This window comes from Nilaparvata lugens, chromosome 11 (genome assembly GCF_014356525.2).
Source record: "Nilaparvata lugens isolate BPH chromosome 11, ASM1435652v1, whole genome shotgun sequence".
Taxonomy (NCBI): domain Eukaryota; kingdom Metazoa; phylum Arthropoda; class Insecta; order Hemiptera; family Delphacidae; genus Nilaparvata; species Nilaparvata lugens.
Genome location: NC_052514.1, coordinates 22,357,743 through 22,385,025, shown reverse-complemented (window position 1 = coordinate 22,385,025; position 27,283 = coordinate 22,357,743). Strand labels below are relative to the sequence as shown.

The following is a 27,283-nucleotide window of genomic DNA, read 5'->3' as shown; positions in this document are numbered from 1 at the left end:
AAAATAATTTAGCCTACCATATTGCAAATTCAATTACCGGTATTCGTATGAAATTGATTTAACAAAACTAAATTATTTGGATCAAGCAAAGACTTTTATGGGGTCTATAGGCCTACATAATCTCACTTCACACTAGAATTTAGATTTATATTTTTTAATCCTTAAATTAATTAACTAGTAACGTTGAATGTAATATCAGGACCTCCTTTAAACGAGGTTACATAGGCATTTCTGACAAGACTGTTGTAATAATTGAACTCATGAATATTATTTATGATGAATATATATATATATATATATATATATATATATATATATATATATATATATATATATATATATCTAATCAGTACCGTATAAATTATTTGATCATACTATCAATAATTCAGATTCATAGGTAAGTCGAAAATATTTAATGAAGTTTCAATTCATCAATATACAAGACTCAAAAATTCAAAGTGCGAAATAATCAATAGGCTACCGTACTTCATTAATCACAATAATACGCTTAAAATCAAGCTTCCAAATTAATCTCATAAGAATCCATTATTCCAATGTAAATCATTGCTCGTGTAACTGTGATCTATATTGAAAGTTTCCATGATATTTTATTTTGAAATTAATTCCTTTGGTCGTTTCATGAAACTTACTCTTGATTAATGGAGTACGGTAGGCTACCTCACCTAGGAGTAGTGAGTTTCTTTTCTATTTTGTGATTGCGACCATTAACAGTCCTCACCTTCAATTTTCACAGTGATAGTAATAATACACTTCCAAGATTCAGTTAGGAAGGTACGGTACTTCCTTTCAATGGAAGAAATGAACTTTTTATACCTCCATCGTATACTCTGAACTATAAATAAGACAACTGTTTGTCTTACCTGATCAGATATTTCATAACTGAATCATAAAACTCACCTCTAAACTGTAGGCTTATGAGTTGGCCATGTTAGTCAAGTAACTATGCCAGCTGCATTCAAGTGAATTATGTAAATCGTATATAATTTATGTAAATTATATAGATTCATCGTTCTTACTCAAATTTCAACAAAATATTGTTACCATAGGTAGTTAATTGCTCTACAGTCAGACACATTTCAATTTTCTAGGTGCTTCATATTTTATTCATGCATAACACATAAAAAAGAATGGAGCCAACATTCGTAAACCAATATCTTGACACACCATGTACTATCATTATTCGTTGGATATAAATCCAGGAAGTTTAAAGACGGAGTTGTTTAATGAAAAGAAAACCATGATACTTACAGTTTTAATTGTTCTTGTTTTCTGCCTCTGTACTGTGACCATAATTCGTTTTATCTCAAGAAGTAGGCTACATGTTCATATGTTTCAAACTCAAAAGCATTCTTTTCCATTATTTTCTCTTGAAATTGAATTATTTGGAAAATATCACTCATTTAATGATATCTCTATCAATTATAGTGGCGGTTTTTGAAGTCTTGGAAGAAATATTGAAGATATACGGTATGTTAAAAATAAGAGGAAAAACTGTTGAAAGAAACAATCTCTCCACTTCTCTTCTCTTATCATGAACTCATACTTTTGTAGAAACTATCATATTGTTATAATTATCAAGGATGATAAGCATTGGAATGTAAGGCAATGAAAAACTATATTCATGAATAATGTAAGAGGTGAACAACATCACAAAAAAGCGGTGGATGTACCAGTACCAGTGGATGAGAATCATACAATAATGAAATAATTATATGACTGGAAACTAAAGGATGAGGTGAGTATGACAAAATAAACACAAAAAGTGATCTGCAGTAACTTTAATTACAGAGTTCTTGCAAACTGTATACAATGCATCCATCTTCTATGAATACATCTATGTGAATACATTGTATCATATTGATAATTATTTTAGTAGTAACTACTGATTCCTTACTATCGAAAGTGAAATAAAATTTTGATCTGCATCTGTCAACTTAGAGACACTAAAGAATCAAATTGATGGACGCTATTCTCCATTTAGAATTTGGATGAGATTGTGAGAACAAAAAATTTCTCTGCTGATAAATAAGTTATTTTAAATTACAGTTTTATCAAGTATTTTCATGAATTTAATTTTAATTTGAGCAATCTAAACTATTGTAATACAAAAATAATGTTTCCAAGTTGAGGTAACCAAAAATACAAATTCATGTTTTAATAATAATTAGAGACCAATACAGAAAAATATTTAAAATTACTTCACTTATATGGGCTACTTTTATTCAAATTAATAAAAATAATGTAAAAACTTGTAGTAGCCTACCCTTCATTAAAAACTTAAAAATATTTTATAATTTAATTATTAATAACAACAATATGAAGACTTTAATATATATTTAATATTTTAAAGTCTTTAATAAAGGGTACTACAACTTTTTATATTGTTTTTATTAATTAGAAAAATATCTCTCTGGAGGAATGCCTAGAAAAATTTGAACTTGAATTGAAATGGATATTATTTTTCATAAACAAACTTTAAATACTTGAACAGCGGTAAAACTGTTTGATAAAAGAAAACTTCACTTCACTCTACTAAAAGAATATTTTCTGATAATATTGTTATTCTATGGAAAATTCTTAGTTAATCTAAAATCAACACCAAAATGAAAGCAAAATCACACGACAGAATGGTAAAAAAAGAGAGAAAATAGACAGGAGAGTAAGAAAAATACGAGAAACTCTAAGGCTAGGTTGCACAAAAGCCGGTTAAATTCTAACCGTGATTAATTTCACAAGAGCCAATCAGAGAAGGCCTTTCTGATAAGGCAGCTTCTCTGATTGATTCTCGTTGAATTAATCACGTTTAAAATATAACCGGTTTTTGTACAAGCGCGTTGTACTAAAATATTATCTGAAATTATGAAGAAAGAAGAATCCTCTTTCAAATAGAAGTAGGAGGAACTGAGCCAAGAATGTCGATTACGATCATTTGGCAGATTATAGAAATACGAATAATCTAAAATATAAGAATACAAATATAAAATTAGGGTTAGTTATCATTCATTTAAGATTTAAATAAACACATTGTGCTCGAATGAGCTTTATTGCGTTCCTGGAACAACTTGATAACTTGATAACATGGCAACTTTATAACCATTTTATGAAATCCGAAAAAAATTATTTTATGACTCTTTATTCTTAAATCAATTTTTTACAAGAAAGCAAATCATTACTCCTATTGTGATAATAACAATTATTTTGAAGGATTAATGAGGATAGAAACCATTAAAAAAATGGAAGATAGAAAAATTACACGGATAAGAGAATCATGAAACCATTTTTGTTAGTGGAAAACATTTTAATTAGGTTTGTTAATTATGAAACAAAAATCACTCTCACAAAACCATTCTGTCATATGAAGTACCTAGCTCACCTCTCTACTCATAATCTCTTGTATCTGATACAATCTATGGAAATATTTTGTGTTGACGAAATGCTTTGAATTGGATCTCATATCATGAATCGGTGACATTTTGTTTAGCCTCGCTATACCACCACCTCCAACACAGATCTAAAAAAGTACACAGATCTAAGAGCATAATCACTGACACATATAACATGAAAACAAAATGCTAAAAAATGAGATGAAAAATTAGTGGATGATTCAAAGAAAAACAATTCGACATGATATCGAAAATTAATTGAGTAATATTTACTTTCGAGGAACCGCTATAAGATTATGATCTACAATATTCTGATATGATCAATTACTACAATTATTAACTCACTACAATTTATTGTATTGACTGAGATTGCTTTTACGTTCATTTCTATGATTCAACTACGGTATAACAATACAGATAATTGATTTCTAATTTCTAGAATGTAAGTATAAATGTATAAATATGTAAAAATAAGCATGTAGTTTTCAGTTGAATAGCATCACATGTGAATAGTTCAAAAAATCTGTTCTGCTTGTTTAGTGTAATATTTCTTTTAAACTTGCAATATATGTCTCTAGTATGTAACGTGCACACTCTCCAAATGATGGACTAAGAAAATTAAGTAGGCCTAGGCATAAAAATTATATTAACCAACGATAAATAGTTTTATGTTTCTGGTGCTGCTTTTCAAGTGAAAATAAATTGAAGCAGAATGAGAAGTGTGTAAAAAACTATCTGTACTCATCAAGATGCAAACAAATACCCCATTAACTTAAGATAGATAAAATAATAAATATTCACAACTAAGTTTACTTAAAATATGTTTATGATAATTATCAGTCTATTCTGATGGATAATACTGTATTGATCGAACAAATATTCAATCATAAAATTCAACACTTGATAACTTGAAATGAGCAAAAATGATACTCATTTAAATTTAATATTACACATTCTATTCTCCAGTAGTTTGAAGTTATTTGTGTTACATAAATAACTATTGGGGATGGGGAAAATGCACTAGCCTACAGTAAAGTAATGTAAAAGATTATTACCACGGAAATAACAATTGGTAAAAAATAGTATTAATTTGAGTAGGTAACTGGTTATGGTTTGATTGAAGAGTTGCGCTCTGTGAATGTTTTAAATGAGTATTGGTACATCTTTAAAAGGAAGACAAATTCATGAAAAATTAATTCTATCGATGTAAGCTATCATTTGTGTTTAGTTATTTCTCCAACAACATTAAGTTTCAAAATGGCTCTTTGTGACATAGGTAATTCACTGTACCAGTATGCTATATTCTGAATATGATTTCTCATTCTTGAATAAGTATTTAGATGAGTCTACCTAGTCTATCAAGCTTCGTTATATATGCTAATGGCAATCAAGAAACATGATTAGTTTCTCGTAACATTAACCTATTGGAATTCAATCTTATTCTAGAACATAAATGATTAATGATAAATGTATTATATAAACTAACAAATGTATTCAACAATATTATATTATTCAGCCTACTCTAAGGTACTAGATGACATATAAATGTTACATGGAAGATGACATAAACATGTGCTTATGATGGTGATTGGTTATTCAACTATTGATAGATATTTTCTTAAACTTGAATGGTTTTTCTCATAATCATCAAAGAACACTACTAATAAATGACAGGATAGTACAGTAATAAGCATGGTATAGTTAGATAAATGAGAATTGCAGATGTTGTGTTTTGAGAGTTTTACTCAAAAAAATAAATAGTTCAACATGACTGATAGTTTTGCTTTTGGAATGTTCATGAAAGACCAGGAGCTTCAAGCAGACAATCATTATTAGTATTCAAAAAGTTTCAAGTTCACTTTCTAAGGTTTTCGGTTAAAAGCCTCTGATAGCATTAGGCAACAATGTTTGTGAAAATTCTATCAATTCCAATGATTTGATAATGAAACGTTAGCTGGTTTTGTTTGAATAGATTTAGAAAAATGATGCACTCTAAACTGTCAGCATTGCTTATTTATAACAAGAATGCTTCACATTGAACAAATGCTGCAAGTTTATTTAGAATAATCTATATTGCACATAGTGGAATGATGTTTTTAAATTGACGAAAATCACATGAAATTATTTATGAAAAAACACAAATGGAATGTGAGTGATGAATATATGGTAGGCTAAATACATTTAAATACAAAATGTGATGAACATGTGGTAGACTAAATACACACAAACACAGCAAACTACTTAATTTGGTTTGAATTGAATAGGACACAATGAAGCAAGCTTTTAGTAGCACAGACAAGTAGTTTTGAAACACAAATAGAGGGAAGAACTACTGCTTGTGAACTACCTGATGATGGCTCCAAGTGCCCGACTGGACCGGCTGCCATGGCAGAGAGGAGACAAGGAGGCTGTCACACAGGTTGACAGTGGTCTGTGGCCCCGTCCACAGCGGCGACTGCTGGGAAGGCTCGCTGATCTGACACAGAGCCATGGAGCTCTGTAGCGACTGCCAGTTCTCCTGACCTCCATCACCGAAATTCTGCAGCCTCAGCAGATCACTCGACCCAGGAGTGGCAGGCAGCTGTCGGGTAGGAGTTGCACCATTACTGCTGTCCTCAATAATTGTGTCAGGATGCAATGGAAGTGGGGGGACAATTTGAGTTTGCTGAGCAAGCTTGTAAGACGCTTGCCTCAGCATCTGTCTTCTACTAAGTAGCAGAGAAAGGCTTGAATTGTCAATACTAGCACTGCCAGTTGGAGTGTTGAATGCAGTTGTCTGTTTCTGGAAGCCTTGTCGCTTCTGTTGCAACATTCGGTGCTGCATCATCTGCTGTAAAGGCGCCTGCTGCTCGCCTGTTGTTGTGGGGGTGACTTGGAATCCAGAAAGGTTCTCCCCTCGTTTCGATGGACGCATCTCTTGATTCCTGTACTCAGAGTGTTGCATCTGTCTTCGGGCCAACTCCTCCTGAGTGACTGAACTTTGGTATAGATTCTGTAAAGCTTGATGTTCTCTTTGGACGAGATGTAAATGCAGTTCCATCACACCTTTCGATTTGGTTGTCTCATTTAATTTCTGACTATTGAATGCAATATTTCCAGGCTGTTTTGTGACACCCACATTCTGTTGGTTTTCTTCTGGTGCATTGCCATGCTGAGCAACTAGTCCATCAGATGCTCTTCTGCCTTCTCTGAAGTCAACCGGTGACCTAGTTATATTCCTGTGTGTGAGTCGTCCACCTACACTCTGGTTGTGGGACAGAGGACTGTGTCTACTCCACGATGACTTGTTTTCACTTGTTACATAAACAAATGGATGGATTGCACTGGTGCTTATAACAACATTGTCAGATATTGAAGGCCTATCGACAGTTGGGCCTGTACATGATGGTAAACTTGAAGCAAGATCTGACTGTAGCTGATCGAATTGGTAGTCAAGACTGTTTTCAAATGTTGAGAAGTTGCTTTGTAAGGAAGAGACGTGAGATGAGGAACAAGATGAGTCTGAACTTAAATGCTGACTTAAACTTTTGTTGTGTACGCCAACTCCACTGGATGATGAAGAGCTGGCATATGACAGCCTCTGCTGGGACCGGTGATGCAGATGTACAGGTGGTATACTGTCCTCCGGATCAGTTTCTAGACCCTCATCAGTTGAGCTCGAGTACTGTGGAGTCATGCCATGTCCTTCTTGCCTTGAATACGAACTGACTCCCGTGGAGAAGGATCCTATTGATGGATTTGTATACCTGGGCAGTGAGTAGACAAGATCAGAAGAGAACTGCACTTTGGAATAGTCGGATTCAGTGGATGATGTCACCTCATTGCTGCTATCACCAAACTGGTAAAACATTGGTTGTGTGTGACTAGATTGTATTGGGTTTGGTTGCTGCGGCATTGATGTGGAGTCTCTGAAAGGTGGAGGGTGGTGACTGCCTCTGCTGAAACTATTCGATCTCTGAGTGGTGGGGAACATTTCATTATCAGGAGCCGGCTGAGGACTGGGAGTATGTCTCTTATCAAGCACTCCTGGCATTTGTGGACTGCCAGTTAACCCCAGTTTTCTCATGGCCTGTTCTGCTATTGAACTTGGCCTGCGCTTCACTTGTCCTTGAACAGTATCGGCTGTTTTTGGCTTCTCGCCTGCAAGACTAGAACCGGTGGTTGTGGTTGATGTTGTGGATGGCTCTTGTGGCAGTGTGAAGCTACTGCTGCGATGTTGTCTCAGTCTTTCAACCAGTAGGAAGTAGATTGCTGCATGGTGGTCGTAGCTGCCATTCCGAACAGACTGTAAATGAAAAATCAATTCATTAAATGTGAAATCTGAAAAAATCTTAACAACAAAATATACATTTGATATCCATGATGAGTAAAAATTTTATTAAAACAACAAAGCTATAAACTTAAATTTATGAATTGAATTATTGATAAACTGAATCATCAATTCACAATTAACAGACAATAACTTGATTAATGAAACTAAATCAATATTTTTCATTTCAGACTCTTTCAAATAAAATTTAATCCTCTCATTAACTGACATCTGAGACTGTATATAAATGAATTGTTCAAGTTGAATCAAATTTTGAGAGAAGATAGGTATTTGATATCAGATGACTAATCCAACTATGAAAGAATCCAATGTTATAAATGTCAACTCAGTGCTTTCTTGTAAAAATTAGAATAATAAAATAAATTATTTAAATGGGATCAAATTAATTCCCATAACATAATAATAATTGAATTTCCAGTATTACTTTTCATTCATTTACTTGATTTCCAATAATTCCTATTCATCTGATATTTAATCAACTCGAGAAATTTTTCACATTTATAATTCTATTCTACATTATATTGAATCAATTCATTATTCATACAATTTCCTGGTTTGTTTGATTTCCTTATAATTTTTTTATTGACATTGAATAAGAATAAAATTGCTTCAAACTTGATAATCAGAGGAACTTTATTGATTTATGTTTAAAGGCTACATTGTCTTCTACTGTTCAGTGCCAACAAGCAAGGTACATGTTGGCATTGTCAAAAGTGAATTTAATTTCTTTTTTATTTCTGGTATGTTTTCAAGTTATATCCATTCACTTAGCTCAATTTTTGTCAAACACAATTTAAATTTTACAATTGATAACTGTTTCTGTGCAATATATCTACGTACATTCTTTGTTCAAATAAAAATAGTCTTTCTATCTTCTATCCAACTATCTATCTATTCATCCATCTTTCAATCCATCTTCCCAGTGCTGAATTGTCAGTAGGCAAGGCAATTGATAATAAGATAGTAATGGAGAAAAATTACCAAGAAAGTTTTTTTATAATCTAAAACATCTAAAAAATAATGGTCAAAGTAAGATAATTTGTAAATTATATTTAGAAAAAATATAAAATAAAAAATAGGTAAAAAATATAAAATAAAAAATAGGTAAATTAATAAACTGGTAGCATCAGATGCCAATGATAAGCTTGGTAATTTCCATAATAATTTGACATTCAGAGTCAGAGCATAAAGCACCTTGAAGTCAATCGTTGCATTCTCCGTTGCATCTTTGTTCGCATTCACTGAATTTACAAAAAAATGTCGCCCCCGGGTGGGCTCGAACCACCAACCTTTCGGTTAACAGCCGAACGCGCTAGCCGATTGCGCCACGGAGGCTATATATTTACTCAATATTACCTCTCACAATCAAGGCTCATCTTCTTAACTATTCTATGGAGTACCATATTATGCAGTGCAAGGAGCATTATTACCAGAGAGGAGTTGGTACTTCTTTCCTTATCTCTGATGTTATTATCGTAGCCATCTATATTCATGGCCTGAACCATCAGATCCACATATATTATCCTACATATCCACCATATTCTTACATCCCTACCTACCGTATATTATCAGTATCAGTGAGCATGCCTGGCACAGTCAAAATAATAATTCTTATGAGTTCTAATTGAACAACTCCCACTCAGCCCGACCCGAGCGAGTATGACTGGTCCCACCAGAGCTTTAGAAATAATAAATAACTCTAAACAGTTTATAAACATGAAACTAAATAAATATTCTCACTAACGGACATGTTCACTGATGTGGAAAAACAGCTTTATACGTTTATAAACATAAAATATTATAATATACTACTCCCATATTGGAAACATTACTTCCATTCGAAAAATTTATTTAAGTCAAGAAGAAAATTTTGTACTGAGTTTGTTACTTGTTCTCAAATGCTTATTTGATGAATGAATTAGTATTTTGTTCAATTAAGTTATTTATCGAAACTGCGTTCATATCTGTTAATTTCCAGTTTTGTACCATGCAATGAAACAGTTCGATAGAATATGGGCTATACTATCTATATTATAATAAAGGAAAGAGCTGGCTTATACTCGTACGGTATAGCTATAGGAGATTCACGAATGACGCATCATCACGTCTGACGAACTACTGGACTGATTAACTTGAAATTTTGCATACAGATTCTTGATTTATGAAGGATGGTTATAGGCCTATTTTCAGCTCTTCAAGATTTGTCGTTTTCGAATTCAAGTTTTTAATTAGACCCTTGCGGAGCACGGGTTACCTACTAGTAATAAATTAATAAAAACTATAAAAAACATTGGTAACCCAATGATCTAGTTGAAAATATGAGATTATTTTAAGTTTGATTTTAGTAAATGTAACTATTGTTAGTATTGCTATTATTATTAGTATGACTTTTATTGCTTATATCATGTTCATTATCCATCTATTTATTTCTTTATTGAAATGTTAATATTTAAAATTGATATCGATACTCGCTGTCAGCACTCAAACTTCGGTTTTGCAGGCAGCGCCAAACATGTTATTTTGTTTTGACAAAGTTATTTTTCGTGTATATTAAAATGTTGATCAATGTGTTTTTTCAACTTTGTATTGAGGATTATTATTTTTATTGCATTATTTTTAGTATTGCGGAATAAATTTGATTTGTCTAATTTTACTATTTTTATTAATGAGCAGCACAAGTGATCTATGAATTACTGACCTCTCTAGTGCGCACAGCATCGATGCCTAGACTCTGCATGAGGCGTATGATCTGCTCGTTGGGTTCGAGTTTACAGTCGACGCCTGGCGTCGTGGCGCTGGGAAGCAGCCGAGGCGCCTCTTCCATCATCCAGCGGTGGCGCTTGATCTGATCCACACTGTAACGCTTGCTTGGCTCCAGCACCAGCATCTTTCTTATCAGCGACTCGCACTCTACAAAACATCACCACAAATTAATGCTACTTATTACTACTTGGCCATTAGACATTGTTTATTGTATTGTAAACGCCAGATCAGGGTTTACTCCAATGAAGAATAAGTCCAAGGATTTCGAGAATAGATTATGTTTTATTGTAACCGCTTCTGAGGTCTTCAAAAGCATTACCTTCGTCAAAATATACGATGTCATACATACATATATTGAAAAGATTATTTTCTAAAAGCACTATAATATCGTGAAATATTAAGATTCATATATATGGAAATGTACATATAAAGGGAAACGAGGAAAATTAAATATATTCAAATATATGATATCATTTTTTTCGGATGCAATGCAGTTGCTGAAATAAAAAGAAACGAAAAAAAGAAAAATTCAATTCAATTCATTTTATTCAAAAACTTTATACATTACATAGTATGTAAAAACAATGTAAAGACGATACATTAGTTTGTAACATTAATATGAAAAACAAGTAAAAAGTAAATGAATAACTCCATGCTTGGACGACAAGTCCGTGTGCATGGAGGAGTCTTCTGACAATCGATAAGAAAAATTATAACTATACTTTAATGACACTAGATACAATAAAAAATCTAGTAACTAAAAGCTTAATAATAGAATAAGAAATTGAAAATTATAAGAAAAAAATAAGGTTCAACTAAGTGATGAACGAAAAAAACATTATTAAATTAATTATTAAAAACGTAGCAGCAGTTGATAACATTATGTACTTTATGTAACTCAACAAATTTAGCATTTTACAAAGTCCAAGCCAGTTCATAGAACTCCTGAAAAGTGTAAGTAGGGCTACTTATTATTGGGAATAGTTTTAGCCTCCGCTTGAAAATTTGATTTTTGTAAACCTCTAAGTTCGACATTTAGCCAGAAACTATCCTATCACAGTTCCAGTTGGGAAACGTGCAATACTTAGCTAATAAGATATGCTAACACGAGTTTACAACGCAGGGAACACTAAGTGATAGTACTTATGTCACCAAAAAGGAAAATGACATAGAATTACTAGTAACTTTGTTTTTTTAAATAAAAAAAGTTTATTAGTAATTCTATGTTATTAAACTTACAAGTAGCCGTTCCTATAGGAATAAATGAATCGTATACGGTATTTATATTTACTGACAATCCAAAGGAAAATATGTGTGAAACTCAATAGACGGATTATCTAGTTGAAAATAAATAAAACTTTGGATTGGTTAATGGATGCCATTTTTATTCAATTTATTTATTTATTCATGTACAAATACAAGACAAAATTGGAACTTTATTGATTGAAAATTGATTAATTTGGTGATGGAAGAAATGAGGAATTGAATGGATAAGTGGAGTTATGGAGAAATTAATTCGAAATGGATGGAAACGTTTGTTGGGGAATAAGTGAGAAGTAGAATGTATAAAGGCTTATTTCAGAAAAAATGGTTATAAGAAATAAATCAATAAGAAATAGAAGAGACCGGTTGATAGAGGATTAATTAATAATAGAATAGTGCTAACTCCAAAATTTGGCCACAAATAGACTTGGGCAATATTGAAAAAATCTTTTGAAGAAATACAAACTACAAACTAGAAAAATTGTAAAGTTCAAAAGTTACAAAAATTTGAATTTTAAAATCCACGAATAAAACGGGAAAAAATGTTATAATAATAATGAGACTTCAATACATTAATTAAATTGGAAAATACATTAGAACTTTTGCAGAGATCTGTCAATAAAAGAGCTCCAACATAAGAATATTATCTTTGCACTTGGGAGGAAAAACAAACTGAGAAATGTTGTCAAGTCTCACGACTTGACCTTTGAAGGAAGTTTGAGAGGGAAAGAAAGTGGTCGGATTGGAAGAAGAAGAGGAAGACAGCATTTTTCTCATATCTGCACTCCATCGATTGACGTAAACAAGTTGAGGTGCCTATAATAACGTTATACGTCAACTCCCAATACTGCTAGAACGAGCGAATTGTTGATTGAACGTCTCGTTTGTATTGTTTGCTATGCTATGCTCACTCCTATTCCACTCTTTCAAGCTTTGATTCAATTGCTTGAGGCAAACCCGCTATGCTACCCACAGTGTGCTTGAAAGCGTACCGCCACCGCCACCGCCACCGCCACTGCTACATGTTATCACAAGGCTTTGATTTTCATTCCCGGCGGTAGGTAGTTTACAAGGTTAATGGAATACCTAGGGCAAAATCTGGAAAAGAGTAACCTATAAAGAGAGTGATGAAATTATGAAGAGAGCTGTCAAGAAGCGTGTTTCTTATACCGTACTTTTTTCTTCATTCAATCATACTTTTATTAATCAAAGGAGAGAACGATAAGAATTGTGGATTTTTTCGTGATAATTGATGAACTGTAAAATAAAAAAAGAATGATTGAAAAAGATTGAAAATTCAATAAGTTGGCCTATTTACTCAATAAGTTTTTTGCATGATCTGGAACAAAAATATATTTTCCATATTTATATATCAGTTTTCTAATTCCAGTTGAGAGATGATTCCAGTTGGAGTTTCAAACTCCCACCAGTTAAAGTTAATTGATGCAAAAACTATTATCAAAACGAGTAGTAAGTACACTTATCGACTTTTATCAATCAGCCTATCCAAAAAAATTAATAATTCATTATACAGTAACGGTATCTGGTAACTCAAAATAAAGGGAAATAAAAAAAATCATAAAACGAGAGTGGCATGAAAAGAATACAGTAATCCCATTTAAAATAATCCAAACTTTAAAACTAGCCATTCAAGAAGCATTATTCATAATATTCATTTTTTCCAATTTCTTCCTTCACATGGCTTCCTCCTGCACGAATACATTCTTGAAATCTGTGCTGAAGATTCCTCATTGTTCGCTGCAATATCTCAACTGGGATATTGCGGTTTTCATCCTGAATTCTCGTTATGATTTTTTCAAATTCCCGTTATTAAATGACACTTTGTTTATGTTACATGAACCAAATAGCTGTTGAAAATAACTTTTAACAAGAGGCAAATGATTTCTGTTGACATGAGTCGAAAAGATGTAGAGAGTTAACAGTTGATCGCTGTCAACACTCCATTGAAACATCATTTTATTAAATATAATTTTATCTCATGATTTTCAACAACAGCGTTTATAGTCAAATATAATAGGCCGCTGTAACTAACTAAAATCTTATTCAATTCAATTTTATTAAATTCGAATGGTGTTGTACCGGCAACGTGATTGAATTCCGAACGAGTGTGAAGCGGCCTGAACAACTTCAAGTCGCGTCGCCAACCGCTAAATTCTATTTCAACAAATCAAGTTTTGGTTTTTGTTGTTTTTTCGAAGCTGGCACACACAGTGCCAGTGCTGCTTCCTTCCTCATTGCTGCTGGCCTTTCAGGGTCGTTCTCTTGTCTGCTATACGAATTTAATAAGATTCAAAGCGGAATTCCAAACTCAGAGAAAGGAACATTCCACTATTCTGGACTACTAAGCAGAGTTTACGATCGAGGACGGTAGACACAATAAAATTTTATGAAACAGTATAACGCTAACAATAGAATAGAAGTTGAATCTTGCTCATCATTTTTGTTGGAATGTTGGAACATGCAGTTTAAGAAACAAATTCTATAAAAAGTGATTACGATGGAGTATTTATAATATAGAAACATGTGGAAAAAAACAAAGAGAGTTGAGTGATTTTTCGGAAATGAGATGCATATTTGGATAAAGAAACTCAAAATCCCAAAATATATCAGTGAACAGAGATGAAAATTGGAAAGAGTCTCAGAAAAGAAAAACTTAACTGAAACTTTTTTTTTTGGTCATTTTTAGTTAATTAAATAATTTTCGCAAAAATTGATATTTTTAGGAAATTTTTGTTTTGTTCAATCAACTATACCATGAAGTATTTATTAGAGTTTCATGTCACTCTTACCGAATTATCTGTCCCAAAAATTCAAACTTTAAAAACGCTCATATCTCAAAAAGTAATGATAGGGGAAAAGGTTTCCCGAGAGAACTCTTTCATTTTGATAGCTTGATAGTATACAAATCTCACCAGTAGAAAGTTTTTTAGCCTTTGCACAGCCTTCGAGTAATGTTAACAAAGTTGAAATTATTTCTATTATTGGGCTACTCCATTACATTTTTTTAACGATTTTCTACTTTTATGTTTTTCACCTACATTGCAATTTCTAGCCTCATCCTGACTTCCTCCAATTTTATCCATATCCAATTCGATTTGTGTGGCAAATGGCAATGAGACATAGAGTACACATTACATTTATATCAGATAAAAAAAAACGAATAAATAGTAATGAAGACTTAAGATTTAAGTTTTCTTTTGGTTTGTAGACTACCAAATAATTTCCAATCAATTTACACTAGATATAAGAATAATTTGCTTCCTTCTCATGCAGCTATCACTACTTATCGAAAAACTCCCCTCTACAAAATAGGGTATCACTGCCACGAATTTACACAAATCAATTTAAATGCAACTCCCAACAGAAATTGGAATTCAATCCCAATACAACCAATATAATCAATGGAATTCAAGAAGTCCCATGAATCACAATGACCAATGAATTGCACTGACTGATTAGCAGTGGTGTTGACTTGATATAAAAGGTTACATCATTGGGACTCGTAGGAATTTCGATAAAGCAATAAACCTTTTTCTCGCCACTAATGAAAACAGTTGAACTCATCAATTAGAGCTGCACTTTGGAGAGGAGCAATGCCGTACTGTTTGAATTGTTCAACTGTTGAAACAGGATTTACCCCTTTCTAAAAGGGCTTTCAGAGGAGCAATGTTGTTTCAACTGTTGAAACAAAGTTAATCAAGAAATATACCTTTTCTACACCACTAATGAAAACGATTGAGAGCATCAATTATTGCAGAGAGCTGCAGTTCGAATTGTTCAACTGTTGAAACAAGAATAACCCCTTTCAAGAAATAAACCTTCACACCACTGATAGAGGGCATCAATTATTGGTGGTTTCAATTGTTGAATGTTGTTCCAATTGATCAACTGTTGAAACAAGAATTAGACAGTGCATGCGGACCAAACAATTTGCCAGATGCTCATCATCCCTCGCTCATGTTTTTGTGTGATTCCCCCTCTAATCTCACACGTCAATCCTACCCCGGTGGAAGTGAGGGGGGTCAATCCTCTTTTCACCCCTCTTTCCCCCGGTAATCGCAACATCAACCGACGTCCAAAAAGCGTGGTAGTGACGCAAGCGCCCCCTCGACGCGGCCAGGCGTCCTCTGACGTCAATGAGAGCAGAGCACCCGAACCACACTTCTGTTGAGACTCTTCTTCCTTCGATCTCCAACCCCTTCCCCCTCCTTTGCCCTCCCCAACTCCCCCAAAATACAACCCCAAAAAATACCATAGCGCGCCAATATTCTTACCATCGCCAGAGCTAATATTAAACTCATTCAAAAGCATTGAGCATCGTTCTCTCGTCTACTGAATTCATACAGCAACAACGTAGAATGTCGTTTTTAATCTAGGCGGCGGCGCTATATTTATAAAGCTCGATTTTTCCCCTTTGATAACCATCTTTATTAAGAAGGAAAAGCTTAATTTCTCAATTCAATTCTAGAATAAAATTATAAATAACAGTGAAATTCAATTTCATTTCTCATTTGGAAATATATAAATACATTTTATGACTGGAATTCATTGAACTAACAAATTACTGAAATACTTGTAGACTGCTTTGTTTGATTGATTATTATTAATTGCGAATCAAGGAAATGACTGAACCAAGTAGGATGGATAGATTGGTGGCAAGGGGCAGGAGCTAGGCTAATTTATTGCACAAGGATATTGTGCCTACAAGAAAGAACGTTTTGTGGAAGATAGCAGAGTGAAAAATGTGTGAATAGGAGAGAAAAGTTGATGCACGACATCATGAACTTAAAGTGATAATGAATACACGGAAAGATGAATTGTAAATCAATAGAAGTCGAGTTATAATATTATTTCACAATACAATATAAGTTAATAAAATTGGTTCAGTTCCAAGAAGTAAGAGCTTAAATTCATTATTAATGTATTCTACCTTTTGTTACTTGGAAATAGGTGTTGAATTGAAGAATAAGTACTCTGTGCTGAAGTAATTGGAAGTAGTTTCACAGTGGAGGAGAATTGAACTGGTTATGATATCAGCTCTTGGATAGAGTTCTAATTATTGGATATATGTAAGAAATATTGTACAAGAATGTGAGGCTAGAAACATCATTGAAAAGGATACAAATCTTTATCTGTAGAGCATTGGAGATTCAGCATAATATCGAATGTTGATGAAAAAAAGATAGCTCCTCAGTATATATTTTGAGGTTTATTAGTATGAGTTATTTATTAGTCTACAAATGAACTACAGAATACTAAAATCTACAAATAAATTAGGGAGGTCTATTCACAAACATGATCTACTAGTTTTATGACGAAATTAACTCATTGAAATTCAAATAGATTTGAATATTTGATGTACAATGACGTTAGGCCTATATGTCTTTAAATAATAATATTGATCAGATCAAATTCGGCAACTGAACCACGGGATTTAAAGTATAATATCTTTTTGCAGTGAGTGATGAGTGACTTTTAGGTGATGCAGAAAAAATTCAGTTTCGCAAACTTGATTTAATCGCTAGCTCTTTATCAAGGATTTTCTGATCAAACTTTTCTATTAGACTCTCGTGTTTTGAGCTTCCAACTTATTGTGTTTAGAATTTATCCAAGATCGTAAATTTTATCGTCAGGCGTTTCATTTAATTGAGAGCAAATCCATTGTGATATCAGCAAGATGTTCACCAGCTTCATGAGAATGACGAAAAACGCAGGGAACCCAGGCAAGGATGATAAAAAGTATAGGCCGTCGTCTAGAAGTGAAGGAAGCGGTGACTCATATTGTATGAAATGTGCGGCGCGTCATTCTAACGAGTGTGTTTCAACAACGTATTGCCATAATTGCAAAAAGTCTGGGCATATCACAAAAATGTGCAAATACAACAAATAACTTTATCGATATCATTGAGTTGCAGCCCGAATCTATATGCAGCAGTACAAACTTGTAGTGCGTAGCTTTAATAAGAGAATATACATAGGTGATGATTTCTTGATCCATTCCGAGCTGCTTTGTATAAACACACTTTTTTCTATGTATTTTAACACGACATGCAGTCAATTATTGAGTAAATATTAAAAACTTTTACTTACTGACTGGAGTACTTTCAATTTCTCCAGTCAGTAAGTAAAAGTTTTTAATATTTACTCAATAATTGACTGCATGTCGTGTTAAAATACATAGAAAAAAGTGTGAGAATATACATTTTTTAAATATTTTGGTGAAATCTGGTGAATTTGGATAGTACTTGAAATTGATTGCAAATGCTCAATTTTAATCTATATATATAGATTAGAGCAGTAGGATGGTTGAAAAAATAAATCGACTTGGGATCTGATTCGAAATAAGCATTTGATGATAGAACGCTAGTACTGTATATTCAAGAAAGTGTCCTAGCAAATCATAATATACGTTGATAGTGATTTATTTGAGATAGATTCATTAAAATTATGATTATTACTTCAAATGAAAACAGTTTTCCCCGCATATCCACATACAGTGACGTACTCAGTATACAATTTACGTGAGTTACATGTTTTATATTTTGTGAATCACTAGATAATGAAGTCTGTAAAAGACTATGAGAAACGGTTACATCGACCTGACCAATTAGTTTTTGTCGGATACTGTTATCTGTTGCTCACACATGACTAGTGAAATTCCCACTCATGTTCTAGTTTCTACAGAATTTCATCAATGGAATTACCGACTTTATACGGTACCTATTATGAAAACTCCCATCACCTTCTTTGCTTTCTCGATTGAGTTTGTTTTTCCACATTTATTGAATTATTATTATAGATGTAAATAACAGAATCATGAAAATAACATTGATAGGAACGATTAAATAAGAGTTATTTTCTAATATAAATAACACAAAACCTAGTCGAATATCTATAACTTTCTTTGCATCCTAAATTATTGCATTAGATTAACTCGATTTATTTATTTATTGAGGTCTTTAATATTATAGAATGACATTTAATATGACACATGGTATGAGTCAATATAGTAGGAACTATATATAGAACAGTACGATATCAAATCCAATATCTAGTACAGAGAATTTTCAGTTTTGAAGTTATATACATACAATTTACATACCCACCAGAACACCCCTCCCCCCAAAAAGAGTGCTTTTTTAATAAATAAACAATCCATTTTCAATGAAAAGTTTGGTTTCTTCAACCTGAAAAGCATTATTCATGCATTCACAACCAAATAATGACAACTTGTAATCGAATATAATGTAATTACGAGTACAATGAATTTTATAAAGCATTTTATGTCTAATATAATGGATGGATGTGTTGATGAGTACTGACCTGTGCTCATGAAGTAGGGTATCCGGAACCTGCCAGAAAGCACCCTGTCCCTGAGGTTGTGCAGAGTGGAGCCGTCGAAAGGCAGCGCCCCACATACCAGCACGTACAGCACCACTCCAAGGCTCTACACCAATCAAACATTTCAAAATATGTAAATCATAAAATTGTTCCACAAAAAACGTAAGTTTTATATAAATAATATGATAAGGACTCAGATAAACATACGATTGTGAAGCATCTATTCATTGCGCAGTATCCATCTATTAGGAAAATTGCAATATTGCTAACTACGAGGGTCATTTTTTCAACTTCAGATCACATATCATGAGACACAGACAAGCGGTAGGTGGCGAATTTCACAGAACTATCTGCTCGTCTGCTCGTCATCACCACCAAACTCCCGTGATCGGTGCGGCCAGATTGTAGAAACATGACCGCCTCATTTGAGTCTCCCGCCAAGAACTAGTTATGTAGTGTTATTAGTTTTTGCATGCAAAAGGCAATAGTACACTATAAATCTACTGAAGAATGGTTAAAGTCATTCTAAATGTACATGATACTAATTGTATGTTAATGGAATGCAACCATGGGTTAATCAATAATTTCAATTGAAATAGGAACAACAATGAATACATGCATTTCAGTGTTTTAAAAATACTCAGATAATTTCAAATAATTTCACCGAAGTTTTAATGCAAGCATTATCAGTTCGTCGATACAGTAATACAATATGTACGAAATTATCACGACAAAAAAAATTAAGAGAATTTTTTGGTATTTTGTTAGATAAAAGGCAACCATTAGTACATCAATAAATCATTCTCACGGTCGAAATCAGGATTAAAACTATAGAGGTACTCACCCAAATGTCAATTTCCGGGCCAGTATACTTTTTGCCCTCGAATACCTCGGGAGCGGCGTAAGGGGGGGACCCACACCACGTAGCCAGCTGCTCACCCGGCGTGTAATAGTTGCTGAAGCCGAAATCCGCTATTTTTATGTTCATATTCGCGTCCAACAGTAAGTTTTCAGCCTGCAACAAAAACAAAAAATTGTACTGTACCCGTATTTTAAAAGGAAAGAATTGAGACAAAATCATATAGATTCATATTATTTAATATAGACACTGGCATATAATATTTATATTGCTGTTTAAAACGGGCAGGCCGATTTGTAGCTTTTAGCTTGTTATCGACCTTCTTTATCTATATCTATCTATTATATCTTTATCAATGACTCCTGATGCTTTTATCATTGCTGTTTAGTGACATTGATCTTCACAGCGATTTACTCGTTCACGCCCCTCAAGTATGGAACATTTACAGAGTATTCAAGCTGGTTACACCAGCTAAATAACTAATTATATAAATACCTAAATTAATATAGAATAAATATACAATATCATGCCTAAATATAAAATGAAGCTTTTCAATGAAGAATTCTTCCTTATCCAAAGTATTTTTTATAAATATTATTTTCCTCAAATGTACTTGAAAACAGTGAATACCTATCCTAAATTTATTCACTGCACTTTCATGGTTTCTCCTTCAAAGATTTTCGCCACTACGTTGAACTCAACGGTTGCATAATGTACTGGCGTGAACTTGTCTAACGTTGTGGAGTCGGAAAGAAAGAGAGAGACTGAATGGGCCAAGTTCAATACGTGACCTCTGTCAGCTATTATTATAGTAGGCGAGATAGGTCTAGATCTAAAAATGAATGAAACCTCCACCTGTTCTACGTTCTGCTCAGAGAAGGCAGCTATACGCTTCCAACTTTCAACCATCAACGGTCCGTTTCTAGCCAATTTGAGCGTAGTAACACATTTAATCAGGCTTCTAAATATTATCCAAAAATAAATCCACCCTATCACTTCCTCTCTCTATTCCCCTCTTTCACTTTTTCACACACTCTTTGGCTGCGTGATTCACTATGTCGACTATTCTTCATCCATTATTCGTCAAGGGCACGCCTAACTAAATTTAGCAACTTCACCGTGACCTTGTCGAAAATATTTTCTTTACTTTCACGCATCATTGCTATTTCACTAACTCTTCTAACCGGTTATTTTCCATGAGAGAATGTTGTTGACAATCTATCAGACTAACAATCTTCTCAGCTCTTCAACAAATACAGAGTACGTGACATTTGTTTCGTATGTGGGAATAGAAAAGAAAATTGTCAAGTGGATGATTTGTAGTTGTTAAAGATGATCTTGTTTTGAGGAACTGAATTTCTTTGGATTATATTTTGTGGAGAGTAAGATCTGTTTGAGAGTAAGGAGAGTAAGAACTGTAGGTGATCTTATAATGCAGTACTGTAGTTTGCAAAAACGGATTAGCATGTGTCTTTTGATAAAAGAGATTAAAAAAATGTAATTTACAGGGTTACCCTATGAAATAAGAAGATGGAGACAAATGAGCGGCGGGTGAGAAGATCTATGAAACACAAACTCAACTTTGAGGATACAATGTAGATAGGATAGAGATGAAACTAAATCTCCATTTTGAACTATAAATATATAGACTAAAATACTCATTTTGAAGGACTTTTGATCCTATCAATCTAAATAGATAGAAATTCCTAAATTTCTATTCTATTGAATAAAAGTTTCCCATAAAAATATTTTCATAAACTCTTATACCTTATGATATCTATAATCATTTTCGTATAATTTTCTATGTAATGAAGATATTATTTTTCCTATTTCTCCAAAATCAAGGTTCTTCGTGAGACTTCCATTGTTGAATGAGAGCGAAGAGAATTATATAGCCTATAGATAATGATATATAGATATAAGTGTAGTTTCTATCTTTGAATGGTGAGAATAATAATATTTGAAATTAAATGTAGGATGAGAGAAAAATGATACAGTGGAATTTCAAATATTTGAGAGAAAGAGAAAATAATATTGAAGTACGATGGATTAAAAATTCCATCAATGATTCAAATTATCAAAATTAATAAAGACATTAATTTATTAAAAGCTTTGATTATAGATACTTAACGTATCCATAATCAAATGTTAAAGTTTCTCAGCTTGTATTATCAATTCAACTTATTTTGTAATCAGTTCTACGTGAAAGCATCTGCTGTGGCCAGGATAATTAATTTATTTCACTCCAGCACATAAATTTCATTGCGGAGTTTTGCTAGGAGCGCAGAGCATCTTATTAAAGTACAGAACTACTTCAAAGCAATTTACACTCATAACTTTGTAATTCAGAATTCATTAGTTTGTTGGCAGTGGATTGTTTGTATGTGGGACACATTGCAATACATTGCCCGTATTATTTGCACACATGTGCTGCTTGCTGCTTGCTACAAGTGCCGCCGGCAGACAATAAAAAGATAACAGCCCTTTCGAACTAGGTCAAGATGCGTTCGAATCTGTGTGAAGGTTTATTATTTGACTCCCACTTCTCAGACGGAGACAATTTAGCCGCCACATCAATGCTGGGCTGGCTAAATTCAACACGCTAACTGCAATCGTCATCATTGTTTCTGAAGCAAATTACAGAATACAGGTGATTCGAATCCAGAACTCAGTTCAGACATAATATATTACAGTAGCCTAACTGTAATCCAGTTGAATTTAATTTGAGATTTTTATGATTCCATTGCTATGATGTAAGCTAAAAATGATAAATAATGAAATGATAACATTGTTTTAGTGATTAATGTTTAGTGATGCATAATAGGTTGAATAAAAGACAGGCAGAGAAACATGACCATCAATTAAACTAATTTTATTACAGGCAGAGAAGTTATTGTTTAAAATGTGTGGTTGGACGATAACAAGGCCCGGTTGCACATAAGCCTGTTAAATTCCAATCATTATTGCATTCCACGAGAACCAATCAGAGAAGAGGTTACTGGAAAGAAAGCTTCTCTGATTGATTTCCGTGACATTTAATCGGAATTCAAAGTTAACAGACTTTTTACTACCGAGTGCATGTTTTTCTATTCAGTATGGATAGCTACAGGTTTACAAATAAAAGGTAAATAATAGGTTAACATATTTACTGTTAACAATAGTGTCTTATTTATTCACTTGAGAATTTATCACACGTTGTAAATACATGTGTATCTCCTGTATGTATCCAGAATTAATGTTTCATTTTTTTACATGCATGTGATTGTCACTTATCATAATGAGATATTTTCATCAGTTTTTATATCTCTACTTTTACCACTTATTTGAATTTTGACGTCTTTATTGGTTTTAAAAATCGTATTTTTATTTGTAATATTTATTATACTGCCTCTTCTATCTTATGCCTTATGTCAAACCTATCGAGATTCCAAGTTTATTAGATATGAGCTCGATTATTAGATTGATATTATTAAATATGTTTATTAGATATGATCAGACTCGTTTCACGTTGATAAAATTGTTGAATTATGAAATTAAATTGAGTCGTAATAACTAATAGATCAAGATTTGAAATTGGTGAAGTGAGAATCAAAGATGAAGTTGATTATAAGTATGGAATATATTATAATGAACAAGTGGAAGTCATAACAAATGTTAATTCGTTGCGAAGAAATCACTGTGAATCTTACATGGAGGGTTTCTTTGCCAGAGAATAGGTTTCGTTTTTAAATGTAGCTTATAATATGAAATTCTGACCTCACTCTATCCAGTATGTTATATTCCACCAAAACTGATTAGGGCTTTCAATGCATTCTATATTAATATTTCGACATAAGTGGTGATAAAATACTCTGACAAACAGTGATAATAAGTTTGAATAGAGGTGGAGTATTAGCATCGCGTGTTTACAGGGCTTTACATTGTTTACACCTTTGCTTCATTTTCATTTGTTATGTAGACTAATATCGTCTCCCTGACTTATTATGCAATACTATTTTGGTTGGAAAGTCTTTCTGAGCAGATATGAGTACTGAGAAGCTATAACTCGATTTATTAGAACATAAAAGTGACTTTCAATCCTCCATAACTCTACATGATGATCTTAACTGGACGTCTCATTTTATTTCGTTTTAAGATATGGTGCTTACTAAGTGCTTAGTGAGTAATAACTTGGCAATCTTACATTTTGCATAATATATTTCACGGTAGTTATCACATTTCATGATTGTATGTGCCATGTGGAATGAACAGTGAAATATATTTTGAATCATCAATTTTGTAGTTAAAAAAAATAATAAAAAAATATCACCTGATTCGACATTACACACAATTTGAATTTACAAACTATTTTTTTCACGATTTGACAAACTTCATAGAAGATAAAATAGACTATTATAATTTATTGTTTCTTACTATAAATACTGTGGCAATCGTGTACGGTGATAATGAATTGAAATACATATACGGTACTAGTTTACATAAATTTTCAACACAGCTATTTTCGACATAATTTTCCAACACACAAACTTTTGGGTCTACTCTTGACTGGTGGAATTTTAGTATGAATATGAGTGAATTATTCAAAAAGTATTTCAAATCAGAAAAATAAAATTGGACAATAATAATAAATGGAGATTCTTATATTAATATTGATAATTTTAAAATTTCAAAAGTAGTTGATTTTTAGTCATCGTTTGCTCCCTTGAAGCAGAATTGATCAGTGAATTTCTTAGCAAGATGCTAAGTATATTTCATTAATGGAGAATGGATGATACAAAAAAGAGTTGTATATGTGGAAAGCTCTCACTCTTGTTTAATTCTGTACAATTCTTATTTGATTCTAGCAAAGATCACTTATTCTATTATTAATAGGTACAATTTAAAGGTAAAATCCAGTTAACAGTGTGAATCAATTCAATTCAATTTATTAAAACACACAAAACAAGACAAAACAAAATGACAAAGAATTACAAAACAAATAAAATACAATCAATGCTCTTCCAGTAGAAACAGTTTTCCTCAACAAAATTCTTGTCACACAATACTTGTCCCTGAAATTCACCTAGGAAAAATCTCTTACAACTTTTTGTGCAAGTCCAACAGTGTGAATCCCTGCTCTTTTAGTGAAAACTGCTTCCTCCAACAGAATTCTCGCCTCACAGACAAATACTTGTCCCTGAACCGCACTCTTAGCTGAGGAGTGGCAGCAGCAGCACACTACGGGAATAATGCGATGCCCCTAGGTGAAACGTGGGACCTCACTAGAATAGTCGACTCAAGTGGTCCGGAAAATGTTCCATTTAAACTCGACTCAGCCAAAGTGTCGACAGCAAGTGAAACAGAATGGATTATAATGCGGGCGTTTTGGGAACCCATTTCCCTTTAACCTTCCCCCCCTCTCAAAGGGGAACTTAGTGTGAGATCACTGTCGTCATCATCATTGGGGTCAGTATGACGCCCATTGACCAGTTGTTACATATATCTGTGTATATATTGCGTGTACGGTATATAGACATTAGCAGGCCAGCATAATAGATGTCATCCGATGACGCACGAGACCCCCCCTGCACCCTTAAGCTCACCCCCTCACCATAATCTGTCAGTAGCCAATGACAGTGCAGTAGTGTCTGCTGCTACTGTGAACCTTTCAACTAACTGACAATAGCTGCTAGTTGACAATGCAGAATGCAGGCGAGTGCAATCAAAATTGAGTATTATTGGGACAGGTGTAGAATGGCTGGAGGCCTATGGTTTAACATTATAGAATGGGTTTGTTTAATTAGTGACTAAGTTAGGATCAAGCTGATAATTAGTACGTGTACTTACAGTTAAATTTGAGCAGTGCTATTTTTACATGACCGATCGTCAAAATTCTTAAATATCGAGGTTACTTTAAATATCTTTGGAACATTACACACTAAAATTAATTGAACTCTCATCAGAAATCAATTCAATAAGACTGTCAGTCATTAGTGATTCAAATCAGCAGATTTTTCAAAAGATTCGCATTTAAAGATTAATATAAGTTGAATATAATATTTTCATGGTGAGCCTTGGCCTCCGCAACTATCAACCTCCACGTATCTCTCATTGGCTATGCCACTTCATCCCCTCACTCCCAAACTTAATACTTTCAAACACAATTTGATACTTTCAAGATTGCGAATGTATTCCATCCTTAAAATGAAAGTGTTATTGTGCATTACATTATGAGTAGATTTCGAATTCTCAGTTTGAAGCTCAGATTTTGCAGGCCGGACACAGCAATGTCTCCCGGCTACATAGGCCAAACAAGTTATTGACTCTTTGAATGTTTCTAATGTTTGTATTGACCTAAGAGTGCATATGCATGTACAACTCACCCAACCATCTGTTTCTGGGTCTCCCTCTTCTATTGTGGAGCTTTTCCCGCATCACAATTTTCCCGTCATCCTCTCCTCATGACCCAACCACATGACTCTATGAGCCTTTATGAATCGAACTATGGTCTGTCCTTTTCTCAAGTCTTCCAATAATTCCTTGTTGGAACAGATTCGTCATTCCAAACTCTGTGTACTGGGCCATAAATTTTCCGCAGTTCTCATCTTTCAAAGACATGGAGCTAGTTTTTTTCATTTTCTGTCATTGTCTCCGTCTCCGAAGCATAGGTACAGGGCGTAGGTACTAAGCTGAGGAGGTATAATTTCAATTTGGCCTCTCTGGGCTCCTGAATAAGCTCGTATTTGCATAAAATGCTCTATTTCCAGTTTGGATTCTTTGTTTCATTCTTTGAATCATTTGTTGATTCCAGTTTGTCTTGGAAGACAGATGGTCTCACTCCTCTTACTCAGTCTGGCAATTACTTTGAGATTTTTTCTTCAAAGAAACATCAAACACACTAATTGATTACTGTATTCTTGAATTGTGAAAATCTGCCGAAAAACTGATAAATTCTCACTTTCAAACAGGAGAAGATTCTCTCAACACTTGCATAATTTTTCATGTTGCTTCATCGTACTCATCCGAATGTATTTCTGTATATATTGTACTTTTACTATTGGTAATACGCTTCAAAAGTCCTAGATAATGTACTTTCCGAAGAATTTTCTTTCCTTCTTTGTGAATCTTTAGATATCAGTTTTCATCTATTCTGAATATTTTTCGTCATTAATACTCATTCCACCATAATTATTGAAATTTTCCAATTTTTGGACACCTTTTTTTTGGCTTACGTACACATATATTTTTTCAATCAAATGTAATGTTCTCAGTTTACATGATAGCTACGCAGATTTGCCACTTCAACCGCTCATAAATCGACTC

The 27,283-nt window shown here is 33.3% G+C and overlaps 1 protein-coding gene across 2 annotated transcripts in view; it reads right to left on the bottom strand.

Annotated features, from left to right (window-relative positions):
• The window catches only part of LOC111047097 (serine/threonine-protein kinase SIK2), a 79,950-nt gene that overhangs the window by 6,827 nt on the left and 45,840 nt on the right, over positions 1–27,283 (bottom strand). The window contains exons 5-9 of one of the 2 annotated variants that reach the window (XM_039437861.1): positions 19,967–20,137; positions 19,105–19,228; positions 10,433–10,644; positions 5,752–7,689; positions 3,395–3,532 (exon numbers count right to left, since the gene is read on the bottom strand). In XM_039437861.1, coding sequence (XP_039293795.1) covers positions 3,395–3,532; positions 5,752–7,689; positions 10,433–10,644; positions 19,105–19,228; positions 19,967–20,137 — 2,583 coding nt within the window. The remainder of the gene's footprint in view (positions 1–3,394; positions 3,533–5,751; positions 7,690–10,432; positions 10,645–19,104; positions 19,229–19,966; positions 20,138–27,283) is intronic. The other variant, XM_022332765.2, reaches the window with a different exon arrangement.